The following is an 18,496-nucleotide window of genomic DNA, read 5'->3' as shown; positions in this document are numbered from 1 at the left end:
GTACTTGGATGACCAGTCCCCGCCTTCCTCCTGCTAGTGCTCCACCCCCTGAACTTGGGTGACCAGTCCCCGCCTTCCTCCTGCTAGTGCTCCCCCCGCCCCCCGGCCACCTGCCAGGCTGGGCCACCACTCTGAGGAGGGTGGGAGGGGCCTCTCTGGATTGAACCAGGACAGAAACACGGTGAGGGCCCCCCCCACACACCTCCCTAGTTGAATCAGGAATGGAGGGAGCCAGGCAGGACCCTACCCGGGGTCCTGTGCCCCTCGTTCTGGGTCTCCTTTGCAGGCACAAGACAGCAGAAGGAGCATGCCTTTCTGGTAGTCTGTGGTGATGTCACTGCTGGGAGGTGGCTGTCCTGTGGACCACTGGCCTCCAGACCCACACTCACAGTCTGAAAAACTCCTGAAAATCCCCGGGTGGGCACTCCCTGGAGCCCAGGCAGCTCCCCTAGGGGACTGGCCAGACCTGCCCTCTCCTCCCCGGGTCTGGGTCTTCAGGTTTTAGTTTGGTCTTTGTTCATCTGAGTTGTGCCGGGGGCAACGCCTGGAAGCCCCCAGGTAAACTCTGCTGTGCGCTCCTTCCCTGGCGGCGCCATGGATTCCTCTGGGGCCAGTGCATGCCCAGAAAAGCCTGGGCTACACAAGACAGTCTCTTTCTCGAGGACACTTGGAAAGATGACTTTGATGTGGGTGCTTGGCTTCTCTGGTCCCACCTTGCCCTCCGGGCAGCAGGGGCTCTGTCTTGTCCCAGATGAGCTGAGCCCCTGAGAGGAGGGCTTTCCCAGCCCTGGGACCTTCCGAGGTGGGTGTGTGGGTCTCACAGGTGCTTCCTGGGACTTCCTGTGGCAGCACAGGGCTTGCCTTTGTCTTCTGTTCCCGGTGGAAAACCGTGGGAGAGGAAGCTCGGGCCTCTACTCCAAGTATCAGAGCCCGTTCACCCTCCTCTCTTTGGTAGCTTGTGAATGTGCCAGGTGTTTTCAGGTGGGCTTGCCTTCCGGCAGCATGGACTTTATTTGTTAAAATAATAGGCGGAAAGAAGAGGCCTGGGAAGTGCCCCTAGTCTATTGGAATGTCCTGGCCACAGGGTCATGTCAGCTGCCAGTTCTCGTCTCCCCTCCCGGAGTTGCTCGGTCTCACCAAGCCGCCTGCCCACCTGTTCTGGCGGCTCCAGCGCAGGTTGTCCCAGCCCCACTGCTTTGATTCCAGGTGATTTTTTTTTTTTTGAGACGGAGTCTTGCTCTGTTGCCCAGGCAGGAGTGCAGTGGCGCAATCTTGGCTCACTGCAACTTCTGCCTCAAGTGATTCTCCTGCCTCTGCCTCCTGAGTAGCTGGGATTACAGGTGCATGCCACCACGCCCCACTACTTCTTGCATTTTTAGTAGAGACAGGGTTTCACCATGTTGGTCAGACTGGTCTTGAACTCCTGACCTCATGATCCTCCTGCCTCGACCTCCCAAAGTGCTGGGATCATAGGCGTGAGCCACCGCCCCCAGCTGATTCCAGGTGAATTCTTATCTGATGGGCGGGCGAGGGTGTGTCTGTGTGGTGGGTTGGAGTGTGTGTGTCTGAGTACACAGATGGCGTGTTTTCCCTTCAGCTTCTTGTTTTCTGACCATCCATTGTGCCTTAACATTTTCTGGTTGTCCTTTGGGACAAAGAAGGATTTTACTCATTCTTTGAATGTTCTCATTCTTTTGTATCGTGACTTATTAATAAAATCAGTTTCTAACAAACTCTGGGGTGGCTCATGATATGAAATAATGAGGGTGTGTCCGTGACAGTCCAGGAGTTGATGACAGGCTGCATATTTGGTTTTCGTGAAATGTGCGTCGAGGTGTACAGCCCTCAGGCCGGCCAGTCTGATGCCCACGGAGCACCCGAGTGAAGCTGTCTTGGTGGCTTATAGTACTGCCAGGCCCAGGTTGCCCAGGAGGGGCTCTGGGGTTCCTTTGGGGACCAAGGTGGGTAACTGCAGATGCTCATGCCCTTCCTGAGGGCACCTCATGCTCCAGGCCTGGCAGGAGGCCATTTGTTTCCCACAGATCCTGCTGTCACCACCTACCTGGGAGGGAAGGGACAGCAGCAGACCCCCTTGAAGGACTATGAGCCCTGCAGCAGCCACCCAGGACCTGGGCCTGCAGGATGAGCACCACTGGGAGATTGAGGTTCACAATGAATGTTTCCAGAGAAGGGAGGAGTATGCCACCTGTCCCTTTGGCAGTGTGGTCGTGGGAACAGGGCCGCCTCCTTGGGTGTCCATGACAGTGAGTGGCTTGTCCTCTGTGCGATCATCTTTGCCTGGCAAGGCAGCACAATGCCATGACCATGGGCACCTGTGACCTTTCGTGGGAATAACAGTGCCAGGCACAGTGGCTCACTACTGTAATCCCAGCACTTTGAGAGGCCAAGGCGGGAGAGTCACTTGAGCCTAGCCTGGGCAACATGGTGAAACCCCATCGCTACAAAAATAAATAAATACAAAAATTAGCCAGGCATGGTGGCACAAGTGTGTCATGCCCAACTGCTTGGGAAGCTGAGACTAGAAGATCACCTGGGCCCAGGAGGTCGACGATACAGTGAGCTGTGTTCGCACCACTGTGCACTCCAGCCTGGGCAACAGAGCAAGACCCTGTCCCCCAAAAAAAAAACCCAAAAAAACAACTCGCCTCGGCCAGATGTGGTGGCTCATGCCTGTAAACCCAGTGCTTTGGGAGGCCAAGGCAGGTGGATAACCTGAGGACAGGAGTTCAAGACCAGCCTGACCAACACAGAGAAACCCTGTCTCTACTAAAAATACAAAAAATTAGCCAGGCGTGGTGGCGGGCACCTGTAGTCCCAGCTACTCGGGAGGCTGAGGCAGGAGAATTGCTTGAACCTGGGAGGCAGAGGTTGCAGTGAGCTGAGATCGTGCCACAGCACTCCAGCCTGGGCAACAAAGCGAGACTGTCTCAAAAAAAAAAAAAAAAATTAGCTGGGCATGATGGTGGGCACCTATAATCCCAGGTATTCAGGAGGCTGAGGCAGGAGAATCGCTTGAACCTGGGAAACAGAGATTGTAGTAAGCCAAGATTGTGCCATTGCACTCCAGCCTAGGCAACAGAGCAAAACTCCATCTCAAAAAATAATAAAAATTATTTTTCTTGACTGGGCGCGGTGGCTCATGCCTGTAATTCCAGCACTTTGGGAGACCGAGGCAAGTGGATCACCCAAGGCCAGAAATTTGAGACCAGCCTGACCAACATGGATAAACCCCGTCTCTACTAAAAATACAAAAATTAGCCAGGTGTGGTGGCACATGCCTATAATCCCAGCTACTCGGGAGACTGAGGCAGGAGAATCGCTTGAAACCCGGAGGTGGAGTTTGCAGTGAGCCATTGCACTCCAGCCTAGGCGACAGGGCGAGACTCCGTCTCAAAAAAAAAAAAATTATTTATCTTAAAAAAGGGCCTCTAAAAATATGTTTCAGGCCCCACAAGTCCTAGACTGTCCTTGGCCCACGAGATATACTGGCTCCAGTTGTTTCCAGAACACCCTGCAGTCTCCGGCCCCAGGGCTTCTGCCTAAGCAGGGAACTCCCTTTTGAAAGTCTAGGTGTGCTCAAGGCCAGGGCGGGAGGATCCCCTGAGCCTAGAAGCTCAAGACCATCCAGGGCAACAGAGACCCTGTCTCTACAAAAAATAGCCAGGTGGCCGGGCGCAGTGGCTCACGCCTGTAATCCCAGCACTTTGGGAGGCCAAGGGAGGCAGATCACCTGAGGTCAGGAGTTTGAGACCAGCCTGACCAACATGGAGAAACCCAGTCTCTACTAAAAATACAAAATTAGCTGGACGTGGTGGCGCATGCCTGTAATCTCAGCTACTTAGGAGGCTGAGGCAGGGGAATCGCTTGAATCTGAGAGCTGAAGGTTGCAGTGAGCCATGTCACTGCACTCCAGCCTGGATGATAGGGCGAGACTCAGTCTCAAAAAAAAAAAAAAAAATTGCCGGTGTGGTGGCATACGCCTGTGGTCCCAGCTACTCAGGAGGCTGAGGTGGGAGAATCACGTGGGTTCAGGAGGTCACGGCTGTAGTGAGCCGTGATCATGCCACTGCGCTCCAGCCTGGGTGACAGAGCGAGATCCTGTCTCCAAAAAAAACAAAAACAACAAAAAAACGCATTCTCCAACCCCCTCCCCACCTAGGCATCCCAACACCCCATGTTCCCTGCTCCACTCCCCCTAGCCTATCTGGCTGGACTGCTACCCCCTGCTGAAACAGACTATTCTTACTCGACAGGCCCAGAGTAAGAATGGTCTGTTATTCACTGTTTTTTAAGAGTATTTATTTATTTAGAGAGAGAGAGAGACAGAGGGTCTCGCTTTGTCGCCCAGGCTGGAGCACAGTGTCGGGGTCACAGCTCACTGCAACCTCTGCCTCCTGGGCTCAAGAGATCCTTCCAGCTCAGCCTCCCAAGTAGCTGGGACTACAGGCACAAACTACCACACCCAGCTAATTTTTGTAATTTTTGTATTGACGGTGTCTTGCCATGTTGCCAGGCTGGTCTTGAACTCCTAAGCTGAGGTGATCCACCCTTCTCGGTCTCCCAAAATGTTAAGATTAGAGGCGTGAGCCACCATACCCAGCCTATACCTACTTTCTCAGGTTATAAAGGAGATACGATATGATGCCTGCCGTGCCTGGGTGGTACTGGGCTCAAGAGTAGTGGTTTGTTCCCACTCACAAGGGCACGGTGTTTTGTGCACATCTGCAAAGGAGAGGCAGGCACCTGGACTTCCAGAGTCTGGGGAAGTGGTCATGCCATTGTGAGGCCAGAAGTCAGCTCTCTGAGCCCTGGGTTCTTCATCTGTGTAGTGAAGCAGTCACCTGTGCTTCAGGGGGTTATGGGTGACAGATGTGAAAGCATTTGCAGCCTGTGATGGCTGCATTTGTGAGTGATCGTGTCTGGCTCATTCACTCACTCATCCTTAAGACTCACTGTGACCGAAAGTCATTTGGTTCCTACCTGTCTTAGTGTCCCAGGGCTGCCATAATGAAGTACCACAAACTGGGTGGCTTTAAACAATGGAAACCTGCCCAGCATGATGGCTCACCCCTGTAATCCCAGCACTTTGGGAGGCCGAGGCGGGTAGATCATCTGAAGTCAGGAGTTCGAGACCAGTCTGGACAACATGGTGAAACCCCCATCTCTACTAAAAATACAATATTAGCCAGGCATGGTGGAGCATGCTTGTAATCCCAGCTACTCAGGAGGCTGAGGCAGGAGAATCGCTTGAACCTGGGAGGTGGAGGTTGCAGTGAGCCAAGATCGCGCCATTGCACTGGGTGACAGAGCAAAACTCTGTCTCAAAAAAAAAAAAAAAAAAAGTAAACAGATTATCTCAGTTCTGGGGGCTACAAGCCCAAAATCCAGGTTTCAGCAGGGCCGTACTCCCTCTGCAACCCTGGGAGTCCTTCCTTTTCTGCTCCTAGCTTCTGGTGCCTTGCTGGCCATTCAGGCATTCATTGGCTTGCGGCTGCACAGCCAGTCTCTGTCTATGTGGTTGCCTGTCATCTTCCTTAGTGTCTGTGTCTTCACATGGCTGTGTTCTTACAAGCACACCAGTCAGATTAGACTACGGGCCCGCTCTACTCCACCACGACTTCATCTTAACTAATAACACCTGCAGTGATCCTAGTCCCACATCATGTCACATTCTGATGCACTGAGGGTTAGGACTTGAACATATCCTTTTGGGGGAACACAGTTTAACCCTTACCACCACCCTACAGATTGTCTTGAACTTCTTTGGGGCTCTTCAACGCAGCAAAGGCTGTTATTTTCAAATCCTAGCTACACTTGGGTTGCACGGAGCAGCAGGAGTGACTCCCCACCCCGCCAGCCTGGCACACATAGCCTGGCTCAGCCAGCACCTGGATCCAGACGCCGGAAGACCTGAAGAGGCTCTGCCCAGACTGCCCCTGAGGACAGTGCAGTGGGACAAGGTCTTCACAGTCCCCAGTCCCCAGACGATCCCCAGCTCTTCAGAATGCAGGTAGCAGAGGTGACCAGAACAGTCAACACATGTGATCCTACTGTCCCTTCTTTTTTTTTTTTTTTTTTTTGAGACAGAGTCTCGCTCTGTCGCCCAAGCTGGAGTGCAGTGGCCGGATCTCAGCTCACTGCAAGCTCTGCCTCCCGGGTTCACGCCATTCTTCTGCCTCAGCCTCCCGAGTAGCTGGGACTACAGGCGCCCGCCACCTCGCCTGGCTAGTTTTTTGTATTTTTTAGTAGAGACGGGGTTTCACCGTGTTCGCCAGGATGGTCTCGATCTCCTGACCTTGTGAACCGCCGCTTCGGCCTCCCAAAGTGCTGGGATTACAGGCTTGAGCCACCGCGCCCGGCCCTACTGTCCCTTCTGAGGCTGCAGTTTCCAGGTCATTATCCACTTACCGCAGCAGCTGGGGCATTCCTGGGAGCTTCCCAACCCGGGGCTAGCTGGACACAGGAGGCTCCAGCCACAACCCAAGCCCAGCAAGAAGCCTGCACAGACCCACAGCTGAGGCTTCATGTGGCCAGCCCCCAGCCAAGTGGTAGTGCATGGAGAGACCCACGGGAGGCCAGAGGTGCTGCTGGGACTCAGAAAAGCCACAGCAACCAAGGCGACCCAGGACACTGTCATGCTCAGTCTGACAAAACAAAGGTGCAAGGGGCACAGATAAAGCTGGAAAGGAGAGGGCTGAAGAGGATGTGCCAGGGGCCTCTGACACTTGTCAGGGAGCAGGAATTCCAACTGCTCCCTGCACACAGAGTTGCAGGATTAGCAACTGAGTTACCCATGGAGACATCAGCTCAGAGTCCAGGCAGCTTTTCAGATGACACCGGGGATAAGAACATAAAGACCAGGAAAATGGGTCACTTTGCACACACATGATGCCCCAACAGACGTGCCGGCCACCACCCAACACAAGACAAAGATGAACAGACAATAGACTGGTAGGGGGAGCAGTGATCAAAGAAGGCTTCCTGGAGGAGGGGGCCTGACCGGCTCAGTAGGATACAGGTAAATGGAGCAAAGTGAGAGGGCATGGGATGGAGCAGGGTCAGTCAACCAAAGCCTGTGACTTTGAGCCTAAGGGACACTGACAGTCCTGACCCAAAGGAGGTGCAGTCCTCGGGACAGATTCTCATCGCTCATTCTTCTCCCTAGCGCAGAGGACTTTAGAGCTACCTGGCATTTTCTCCCTGTCCAAATCCACCCCACATTTCAAAAAAAGTAGGCAGACTACCCAACTTCACCCAGAACGGGGGTGCAGGGCTGGGCCTGGGTCTAAGGACTTCAGTTTTAAGCAGCAAGTCCAGTGCCTCTCGCCCCCATTGGGCGGACAGCGTGGGTGGGGCGGAGCCTACATCTATCTGCAGGTTGCTGGTTCGGCTGCGGCCAGCAGGGGGCAGCTGAGCCCACTCTTTCCTCCCGACGGGCTGCAGGGACAGTGAACTGTACTGCCCGCCCAGGCAACCCGGAACCAGGGTCCTGCCCCACGGCAGAATCGGGGGGGCCTTGGGTCTGGCGCTGTGTGCTCACCACCTCTCAGGGTGGGACTCCTGGCTCCTGACTATCCTGACCTTCTTCTTGCCACTGGGCCCATGATGGGGGTCCCCAACTTTCAAGAACACAGGGTAAGGGGGAAACTGGTGGTAAGGGGGGGCATTCCTCAGCTTCGTGATGGGTCGTGAGTTTTCCAAAGATCAGCATCCATGTCCTGGAAGCAGATTCTGCTTTAGACGTGTGTTTTTCTGTGAAATGACAACTTAGTAAAACTATTTAAACTGGGGCTATTTGGAGACATCTAACAGATGGGGTGAGCACAACCTGACACTGGTCACCTCCCTCCTGAGGCAGCTGATTGTCTGGCCTCTGCCCCAGGGCCCTTCCTCCTTCCTGGCTGCCCTGGGTCCTCTTCCAGCACCTCCTGTCCCCGCCTCACACACTAAGTCCTCCTGCTATTTTTAACTATTTGGCATAATTTGAAAAAAAGAGAATAATAATAGTCCCAGCTCTTCCCAAGGACTTATTTGTCCGGTGCCCATCTGACCTTGGCACTTTGTTGTGGGGGTGGAAGTGACCCTGACAGGTTCTCCCAGCCAGGCTTCCCATACAGCATCGTCAAGGTCAGCAGCCTCGCGGGCAGGGGGGTTCTACTCCCCCGCAGAAGCCCTGGCACCACGGCCAACTTGCTCACAGAGGGCACTCAATCAGACCAAGTTGGGTTGGGGCAGAAAAGCCTCCTTCAGAGATTCATGGACAGTCACAACCGGTGCTGTGATGGGGCCACCGGAACAAGCACAGTGCGCCATTCCCGTCAGCAGGGACCCAAGAGAAAGTGGTAGGCTCTGGCAGTAGGGGCTGCTGACGGTCCTGGAGAAGAGAGAGGGCTTTGCAAACCTGGGGTGGAGGTGGTGGATGTCAGCACCCGGGCTCCCTGCTCAGAGGAGCTGGTGCCAGGATTCCCAGTGGGTGAGCTTGGGGAGGAGGCTGGAAAGGTTGTCACAGGCAAAAGTGTGGGGCCCAGGAAAGCTGGGCTTGCTTATTTGGCCAAGGGGGGATGGGGAGGGTTGGAGGAGGTCTAGGGGCCGCTGGAGGTGCAGGGCAGCCCGGGGAGGCAGGGCCATGGGGCCCAAACACGCATTCCACAGGCCTTCCCTGTGCGGGAACAGGAGTGAGGACACAGGCACTCAGCATGGCAGGATGGGAACAGGAAGCTCTGGTGAGCGCTGTGACCATTAGGATGGGGCTACAGGAGACAGAGGTGACAGTGAGCTAGTGAAGAGGCAGGAGGAGGCAAGGAGGGCAGGGTGTTCTGGGGTGCCAGCTCAGGCAAGGCTCCAAGGAGTGGGTGCGTGCTCAGGAGGACTGGGGACCAGGGCCTGGGGTAAGGGGCAGGCGCCCACGAACTCTAGCATGGCAGGGAACAGGGGGTAGTCCCAGGAGATCCAGATGCAGGGGCTGACACCGCAAAGTTCTTTCCTGTAAAGCACAGCCTGAGGCCTGGGGCTTGGCCCTGCACAGAGGATAGATCTGCCTAGACAGTAGTGAGGAAACAGCACACACAGACCCCACACAGCCCGAGGAGACATGGGTCAAATGCAAGAGTGAGACGCTCCCTCCTGAGGGTCCCTCCCCTGCCTCGCCTTCCTGGCAGGCAGCCTGCTTTCCAGCACACATGGTGGACCAGCCCACATTAGGTCAAAGTGTTAAAAATAGCTGGAGGGCTCAGTATGTGTGGGGGGCATGGGAGGTGCTGAGGGAGGGCCCAGGACAATTGGGAATGAGGAAGGGCCCGTGGGGCTGGGACTGGGACAGTCGGCTCCTGTGGGTGCAGCAGCTCTGGGACATGCTCACCTCACCTAGGCTTTGTAAACCAGGGCCGTGGGAGGCCCCTCTCCCTCAAATGCCTCTGCCTCTGCCAATGTGTGGCTGAGAGTGCACCCCAGTTCCCTTTGACCACCCCAGGCAGTCCCAGTCCACAGAGAACAGCTGTTGCCCTTCCCTCTCCTGCCTCCTGACCTAGGAACCCACAGAGCTGGGCCTGTCATCACATTTGTGGGGCCACAGCTGACCTGGGAACTCCCTTCCTCAGTCAGTCCACAAATATTTACCCAGAGCCTCACCGTGCTCAGTGACCTTTACAAAACAAAAAGTGCAGAGTCCCATGCCAGGGGACAGCGATCCCAGGCAAAACAGACCAAAACCCTTCCCTCGAGGAGATCAAGTTCGGGGGTGCTTTACAGCCATGGTCAGGAGGCTGGCTGAGTGGTGACCTTGGGGCAGAGCCTGAAGGAGCAGTGGGAGTGGACTAGGCAGCAACTGGGTGAAGCGTGTTCCAGGAAAAACTACATTGTCAGAATCAAGAGATGTTAAGGCCGAGAGGAGCCTCAAAATGGGGGAAGCAAGGCTGGGTGCGGTGGCCTGCCCCGGTCACATGAGAGGTGGGGGCAGAGCAGGCCAGAGGCTCACAGGAAGAGGCCGGTTAGAGTTAGGGGTGGGGCCCAGCTTATGTTTCCTGCCTTGGCTACAAGGCATGAAAGACGGGCTCCCAGCCAGCACACAGTGACACTGCAGTTTCCAGACCCAGGCCCTGAGCTGAGGGGCCTCAGGGCTCAGAAAGGGCCTAGGCCTCAGATCTCTGGTGAGCAGGGAGCCCAAAATGGCCCTGGAGGCCACAGCCCCAGAACTGGACCCATGGAGAATGGAGGGCTGGGGCCCTGCACGTTCTCAAGCAGTAGTAGCAACACTGTCATTGTCCTGTCCTTGGTATAAGCCTGAAGCACCACCCTTTCTTACCCAGCTCCTGCTCCCCTTTTCCAGGAGCTCCTATGGGAAAACCCGGGTACTCCCTGGGACTGGTCTGTCTGTATGTTTGGAAACCACAGAACTGACCTGGCTTCACAACAAGATGTGGGGACCAGGCACCCGGGAGACCAGTGATCCTGACTGGCAATAGACGCAAGAAAGGGCTTAGAGACAGAGCCAGGCGCTGTGACTACCCATGTAATATCAGCAGTTTCAGAGGTCGAGGCAGGCAGATCACTTCAGGCCAGGAGTTTGAGATCAACCTGGCCAACGTGGTGAAACCTTGTCTCTACTAGAAATACAAAAAAGAAGATTAGCCACTGTGGTGGTGTAACCCTGTAATCCCAGCTACTCGGGAGGCTGAGACAGGAAAATCACCTGAACCCGGGAGGTGGAGGGTGCAGTGAGCCGAGATCACACCACTGCACTCTAACCTGGGCAACAGAGTAAGACTCCATCAAAAAAAAGAAAAGAAAGGAAGGCCTTGGAGACAGGTCCCTAACCCTGGAATCCAGATGTTGCCAAAGCAGCCCCCTCCTGTTCCTCTGCCTGCCTGGGAAGAAGCAGGCGGTGGCCACCCACCCGGGCAGGGTGGGGCCTTCACCACCCAGCCCCACCCCGGAATCCAAGGGCCTCTGTTTGCTGCTGTTTTCTGGAACAACTTGTTTTGATCTAGAGAAATCTGCTGACACCAGCCTCCCTGCTCTCGCCCTCCAGCAGGGCAGAGGTATTTTTAGACTTATTTGCAGGAGAAGAGAGCAGAACCCAAGTCCAATGTGTACCCTTCTTACTGTGGGCACAGCTTTGGCCCCTTAAGGCAGGACAGAGATACCCATGTGGTTGTCCACCCTCAGCTCATCTCTCCTTAAATACGTTCCTTTCCTGAGAAAAATGAACTGTGTGGAAATTGGAGGCCAGCAAAGCTTCTACATAAGGACCCTCTGAAACAGTGCCCTTTTATCCTCCAAAACCCAGGGTGGCAGAGGCAGCTCCAGACACAAGGGCACAAAAGAGCCTTGGTTCCCTTTGTGACAGGGAAGCCCATGCTTTACAGAATCCTATGCTTTGTATGTCAATAATTCTCCCTACTTAAGAAAATATATACATATATCAGAAGGGGTCTCACTGTATTGCCCAGCCTGGAGTGCAGTGGCACAATCCTAGCTCACTGCAGCCTCAAACTCCTAGGCTCAAGAGATCCTGCTGCCTCAGTCTCCCCGATAGCTGGGACTATAGGCAGTCATGTGCACCTGGCTTTTTTTTTTTTTTCATTTTTTGTACAGACAGGGTCTTGCTGTGTTTCCCAGGCTGGTTTCGAACTCCAGGCCTCTAGGCAATCCTCCCACTTTGGCCTTCAAAAGCAAATGGATCCCACTCTTTTTTGAAAAATAAAATCTACCGTAGTTTGTTTCTGGGATTTGGGAATGATGTGTGTGAATTAGAGATTTTGAGACCTGAGATAGAGAAAAGCAAGTTAAGACATCAACTGGGGCCCGGAAACAGCACTACAGTGGGGATGACCCACCTCTCAGGTGCCTGGTGAGATAAAAGAAAGGGCTGGCTGACTCCACCGCCCAGTACTGTGAAGCAGCAGGGAAGAGTCACTCCATAGGTTTCATAAGCTGCCCAGCTTTCTAGAACATTCTGACAGACAATTCCCTCTTTCCACACGGTTCTTTCAGGCCAAATCGCCCCACCCCAACCCACCCCGGGAGATATAGTCAGGACGAGACCGATGGGGCAGATCCTGGAGGAGGCCTCACTGCCGGAATCTTCCCCTGGCAGAAAAACAGGGCTAAGCAGCCGCCAGGGAGCAAGCCTGGGCTTGCCACATCACCACCTTCTGTGCTGATGGTCAGATGACACACAGTCACCAGTTTTCCGAGAAGCACAGGGAGGGGTGCATGTCGGGCCCAGCCCTGCCTGCTGATGCCACCTCACAGACGCAGGCGAAATGTCATCAGCTTCCTCCTGGTTGCCAAGGGAGCCTGTTTTTAGGGGGTTGTTTTGTATGGGGTGTGGGTGTTAACCAGGGAGAGGTTCCTGGCAAGGAGTTCCTGTCAGATCCCATTTTCCGTTCTGGTTACTTAGACCGGGGTCCTTTTTCTACCTCTACCTCAGGGGCCAGGGCTTCCTCATCACCCTGCACTCCCTAGCAAGGGAGGCGCCCGCTACAACGGTCCAAAGTCCTCTCCAGACATTCGGGTCCTGCCCGCCTTGGTGGAGGGCTCAGTTCACCAGGTTTGCTTCCAGAAGAGCCAGGCTGGGGGTGCCTGCTTGCAAATGCGGCAAATAAATAAATAAACAAATAACCTTTCTCCCCATCCCCACCCAAATGTAAAATGAGCCGACAGCCGGTCCCTCGGCTATGACAGATACTGCTTTCCGCACAAAATCTTGGTTTTACATTATTTTGCAACGGCCTTTTCCCACTTAATCCATCCTGAACACACTTCTTGAATGTTCTACCCCGTCAGGGATGCGCGTTCTCAGGAAAACACGTCCCCTCGCCAGGCCCCTGGGAACAGTCACAACCACGACGCCTGTCCCCGAAGCGCCCGCGCGGCTCCACGGGGCTCCATGTTGTCACCCACTGGATCCTGGACGCCATCAGCCCGCAGCACGGTTTCCAGACCACAGAAACCGCCTGTTGGGGTGCGGGGCGTTCCACGTCCCCTCGCAGCGCCCCGCTGGGCTTCTGGGCCGCCCCACCCCCACCCCGCGCCCTGACGCTGACGTCACTGGCCGAGCCGACTAGGAGCCGCCGCCGCCCGAGAGTCACGCGCGCCTCCCGGCTGGACGCGCCCTCTGCAGAGATCCCTCCGCCGCCGCCTGGAATTTTCCAGACGTCCTGCCGGCCCTTCTTTCGGGCCTCGTCGGGGCGTGGTGACCTGAGGCGACCCCGGCGGCTCCCGTCGCCCACTTAGGAGGGCGCCCCCGCCCACTTCTTCCCGAGCCCCTGTCTCTGGGAAGCGCGCCCCGCCCGACCCCGACATCACCCAGGAAGAAAGTCTTCTCCGTCATGGCATCCGCCTTCCAAATGTCACTTTGAGCTCTGTCCGCGATCCCAAAAAGCACTGCTAAGGAGAAGCGGGGATAAACTGGGGTCCTTGCGTGGGAGGCGCCTGGGAGACCATGCACCGCCCGGGTCGTCTGCCCGGGCTGGGTCGGGGAGGGACTTTTTTTCCGGTGGCCGTGGAGGAATCGTTCCGTTGAACAGTGACCCCGGTGATGCGGCCGAGGGCTATAAAAGCAAAAGTTGTGGCAGGTCCAGCAGAAGTTAGTGATAGGGAGGGAGGCGCGCTTGGGTGTAGTTGTGTGGGAGGAAGTGGCCAGTTCAGGGCCTCGGGACAGACAGAGAGAGATGATTGAGTTAGATGAGACTGGGGGGACAGGGGGTGCGAGAAGGAAGCTTGACAAGGAGACTAGGTCTGAAAAAACCACAGTGGGGCAGGCTGCGTGGAAAATGCCCGCAGGAACCCCCAGAGAGGACAGCCATGCTCCAGGCCAGGCTGTCCCTACTGCCTGCTGGAGGGGGAACTTGACATCTGGGAGGGCGCCGCTCTTGCATGGCTGACCGAGCCCCCGTGCGTTGGTCTGTGTGGAAGGAGGAAGGCAGGGAGAGGTAGAAGGGGTGGAGGAGCCAGGAGGAATGGGCCGCTGCGGCCCTGGAAATGATCAGGAAGGCAGGCAGTGGGTGCAGGCCTGCAGAAGGGCCGGGAGGGCCGAGCTTGAACTTGTCCATGCCAGCAGCCCCTTTTTTTCCAGACCAAGGGCTGTGAACCCGCCTGGGGATGAGGTCTGGTCTTGTGGAACTGAACTTAGCTCGGCGGGGCTGACCGCTCTGGCCCAGGGTGGTATGTAATTTTCGCTCCCAGGCCGGGCCCAGCCTGGTGGAGTGTCCACGTCTGGGTGCGAAGCCAGGCCCCTGGGCGGAGGTGAGGGGTGGTCTGAGGCGTGATGTGGAGTTAAGGCGCCATCCTCACTGGTGACTGGTGCAGCACCTAGCATGTTTGACAGGCGGGAACTGCGTGGCACGCAGCTCGGGTGTTGGGACAACATTGACGAACGCTTTGTTTTCCAGGTGGCAGTGCTCCTTTTGGACTTTTCTCTAGGTTTGGCGCTAAACTCTTCTGTGAGCTCACTCCACCCCTCCTCCTCCCTTTAACTTACCCATTCACTTAAAACATTACCTGGTCGTCTGGTAAGCCCGGGACAGTAGCCAAGTGGCTATTGGAGTCGGTATTGTTGGTAATGGTGGAGAAAGGCCTTCCCGCTGAGGCTGGGGTGGGGGGGATCGATGTTGCTTGCCTGCAGAGAGGGTGGGGAGTGAATGTGCACCCCTGGGTGGGCCTGCAGCCATCCAGCTGAAAGTCACAAAAATGCCTCATGGACGGTGGTTTGTTACTATAGTGTTCCTCATGGCGAGCAGATGGAACCGGGAGACATGGAGCCCTTGGCCAGTGTGAGTCCTAGCAGTGCAGGAGGGGAGACCCTGGAGGAGAGAGCCCGCCTCAATTGATGCCTGCAGATTGAATTTCCAGAGGCTTAGGAGGAGGAAGTTCTCCAATGTCATGTTTCCAGGCCTTGCTGGGGAAGCCCTGTATTCAGGAGGCTACCATTTAAAGTTTTCAGATGAGCTTATGGGGGGCAATCTTAAAATATCCCTGCTCCGGTTCGAGGGGCCATCAGCTTTGAATAAATGCTTGTTCCAGAGCCCATGAATGCCAGCAGGCACCCCTCCTTTCCTGGGGTAAAGGTTTTCAGATGCTGCCTCTTCTAAATTGAGCCTCCGGTCATACTAGTTCTGTGCTTGGAACCTTGCTTCAAGAAGATCCCTAAGCTGTAGAACATTTTAACGTTGATGCCACAACGCAGATTGATGCCTTATAGATGGAGCTTGCAGATGGAGCCCCGTGACCTCTCACCTACCCTCTCTGTTTGCCTGCCTGCCTGTGCGTTGCTCGGAGAAGTTCTTAGCCTGATGAAATAACTTGGGGTGTTGGAAAGCTGTTTAATTTTAAATGCCTTAGACGGGGGATGTATTAGAGGAAGCAGATTGTCAAGAGTGTCATTGTGTTATGCTAAACTCTGGGAGGGTACAAGTTGGTCATTCCCAAATGTGTGTGTGAGAAATGGCAGGTCTAGTTTGGGCATTGTGATTGCATTGCAGATTACTAAGAAGGGAATGGTGGGTATACCGGTAGTGCTCTTTTGTTCTTGCTTCGTTTTTTTACACCTGAACTTCGTTAGATTTCATAATGCTTTTTTGGTATTCTAATAAGAGGACCCTGAGGTGGGAGTTGTGGGAGATGGGGAGAAGGGGACAGCTTGGCATTGGTCACATGGGAGTTGCAGTGTGGGGGATGGGGGTGTGCAGCTTGGCACTGGGATTGGGAGGGATGAGGGTGAAGAAGGGGAAGAGGGTTGGTTAGGTATATAGTGTGGGTGGTAGGAAATGCAGGTTGAAGGGAATTCTCTGGGGCTTTGGGGAGTTTTGTGCGGTGGGTAAGCCAAGAAAATGCTAATTAATAATAGTAAGTTAGTGTTGGTTAAGTTGTTGCTTGGAAGTGAAAAGTTTCTTAGCTTTCCCAACGCTTAGAACTTTAAGTGCAAAAAAAAAAGAAAAGAAAAAAACCCAAAACAAAATTATTTTGCTTTGCGGCAAGGTGGGGAAGACTGAAAAAGTGTAACCGAAAACAGATGACACAGTCACCCGTTTTCCGAGAACCACAGGGAGGGGTGTATGATGCCATCTCACAGGCAGGGCAAGTGTCTTTACCAACTTCCTCCTGGTGACCAAGGCAGCCTGTTTTAGAGGGTTGTTTTGTTTGGGGTGTGGGTGTTATCAAGTGAATTAGTCACTAGAAAGATGGGTGTCAGATTTGCAGACGCAGTAGATCAGCATCCTTCGCTGCCCCTTAGCAACTTAGGTGGTCAATCTGAAGCTGTGAAGGTGTGATTTTTCAGGAGCTGGAAGTCTTAGAAAAGCCTTGTAAATGCCTACATTGTGGGCTTTTGACATATTTAAGGGACCGCTTAAGACGAGATTAGATGGGCTCCTCTGGATTTGTAACTCATTTGTCACAGATACCTTGTGATTGAAAATCATGAGTGAAGTGAAATTGCAGTGCATTTCAAGGGAATTTTGTATGTAAATCGTGCCTTAGAAACACTTCTGTTGTCTTTTCTGTGTTTGGTCCATATTAATAATGGCAAAATTTTTGCCTACCTAGTATCTTCAAATCGTAGTCTTTGTAACAAGAACCAAATAACCTTTTGTGGTCACTGTAAAATTAATACTTGGTAGCAGACAGAATCCATGTACTTTTGCTAAGGTTAGAATGAATAATTTATTGTATTTTTAGTTTGAATGTTTGTGCTTTATAAATGATCCAAGACTAGAGGGGAAACTATCACCTAAAATCCGTGTGGAAAACGAGCTAAAAAGGAAAGGGGATGGGTATTATGGGGAGGGAGTGGGTGAGGTGCCTTTACTACATGTGTGATCTGAAAACCCTGCTTGGTTCTGAGCTGCGTCTATTGAATTGGTAAAGTAATATCAATGGCCTTTTATCATTTCCTTCTTCCCTTTAAATTTCACTTACAATTTTTAAAATCATGGTTATTTTTATCCTTGGGATCTTTCTGTCTTCTGAATTCTGTTTTTTAAATGTTTAAAAACATGTTGACATGGTAGTTTAGTTCTTAACCAGTGACTTGGGGATGATGCAAACAATTCCTGTTGTTGGGATTTAGAGTGTATTACTCATGCATGTATGGGGAAATAGTCTCCGGTATGCTGTTGTGAAATTGAAACTGTAAAAGTAGATGGTTAAAAGTACTGGTGTGTTGCTCTGTATGGTAAGAACTAATTCTGTTACGTCATGTACGTAATTACTAATCACTTTTCTTCCACTTTACAGCACAAATAAAGGTTTGAGTTCTAAACTCATGAGAATTGTTGTATTGCTATGTTACATTTCTCGACCCCTATCACATTGCCTTCATAAGGAAGTTGTGGATGTATCTTCATATTGTAGATTTAGGTCTAGATTTGCTAGCTCCAAGTAATTAAGGCCATGTAGGAGAGCATGGTAACCACAGATAGAACTGGTATTATCCCAAGTGGTCTGCAGACTGCTGGGTGGGGAGGGTATCTCTTGGGAGTTGGTAATCATTTGTTTGAAATGTGATGAACCACTCAAGCCAGTGAAGGTGGGTGTGTGTAAGTGGGGAGTACTCTGCCATATTTTAAAACATTACCTGGTTATAGAGTTCTAAGTGGTACTTCTTTGGTTAGGGGAAAGTCTGAATAAAAACAGAAATGGACACATAATATGTATATTGCATAGTCTTTGGGAGGCTAGAATGTGTCTGGGATTTGGGTCTAAGTATATGTGTAATTCTTATCTCACTAAAGAATTTGGCTTGTTTTTTCCTTTTGGTGAGTGACTAAAACATCTGGGCTTCCCTGTGTGTGCGCTACACTAAGCAAGCAGAGGCTGTGCAAAGGTGTGAGCAGAAGCACATGGAATCTGGAGGGTACATCTTGGCTTGCAAACTGCTTCTGAATCCTGGGTGGGACTGTTCTGTCCTTGCACTGCTGTTCGGTGTTACCTCTTGGGCTGTAAGGTTTATGCTTACAGGAGACAAACATTGGGCGTAGAATGGAAGCCACTGCCAGCCTCTGTGCTGAAAAGGAAGGTGCTTGTATCAAAGGGAGCAGCAAGGGAGGCTTGTTCTACTCATCTGAGCCTGTTGGCCTGAGAAGGGGAGATACGGGTTGAACTGGGACTAGGCAGGGGGCCAACACAAATGGTGGGGTCATGACCTGAAGGATGCTTTCCTTCTCATGAGCTGCGGGACTGGCTGCCATCCTTACAACTGTGTCTTATTTACCTGTGCCGTTGTATCTGGGTGACCCCTCCACGTGTACACTACTGACAAATGGGTTGAGTGCTGGAAAGAAGTCACTGAGCCACCCACCCAGTAAACCTGTCTGTGCTCATGGCACTGCCAGAATGGGGCACTGCTGTGTGCAGGGTCCAGGGCCCTTTTCCTGCTTGCCACTCCTTTCCCTGGATGCCCCAGAAACAATCCAGGCCTCCTTTCCTATCTTACCCCTTTGCTTTGCTTTTACCCCAGCACCTCTATAACCACCCT

The 18,496-nt window shown here is 53.3% G+C and overlaps 1 protein-coding gene across 1 annotated transcript; it reads left to right on the top strand.

Annotated features, from left to right (window-relative positions):
- The first annotated feature begins 7,444 nt into the window (after window positions 1–7,444).
- Window positions 7,445–17,285, top strand: LOC111522407. The gene is made up of 2 exons (XM_031933872.1): window positions 7,445–7,656; window positions 12,808–17,285. Exons 1-2 carry the CDS (start codon window positions 7,624–7,626, stop codon window positions 13,255–13,257), a joined length of 483 nt encoding a protein of 160 aa, XP_031789732.1. The 5' UTR covers window positions 7,445–7,623; the 3' UTR covers window positions 13,258–17,285.
- The last annotated feature ends 1,211 nt before the right edge of the window (window positions 17,286–18,496 follow it).

Source organism: Piliocolobus tephrosceles, chromosome 13, assembly GCF_002776525.5.
Source record: "Piliocolobus tephrosceles isolate RC106 chromosome 13, ASM277652v3, whole genome shotgun sequence".
Taxonomy (NCBI): domain Eukaryota; kingdom Metazoa; phylum Chordata; class Mammalia; order Primates; family Cercopithecidae; genus Piliocolobus; species Piliocolobus tephrosceles.
Note: the sequence above shows the minus strand (reverse complement) of the source record. Positions and strands in the feature narration are given on the sequence as shown.

Excerpts from the sequence above, each read along its gene's own strand:
- LOC111522407 (XM_031933872.1), top strand. The coding sequence starts at position 7,624 with ATGATGGGGGTCCCCAACTTTCAAGAACACAGG. Across the intron at positions 7,657-12,807 it reads CCAACTTTCAAGAACACAGG|GGATGCGCGTTCTCAGGAAA; the intron begins GTAAGGGGGAAA and ends CTACCCCGTCAG.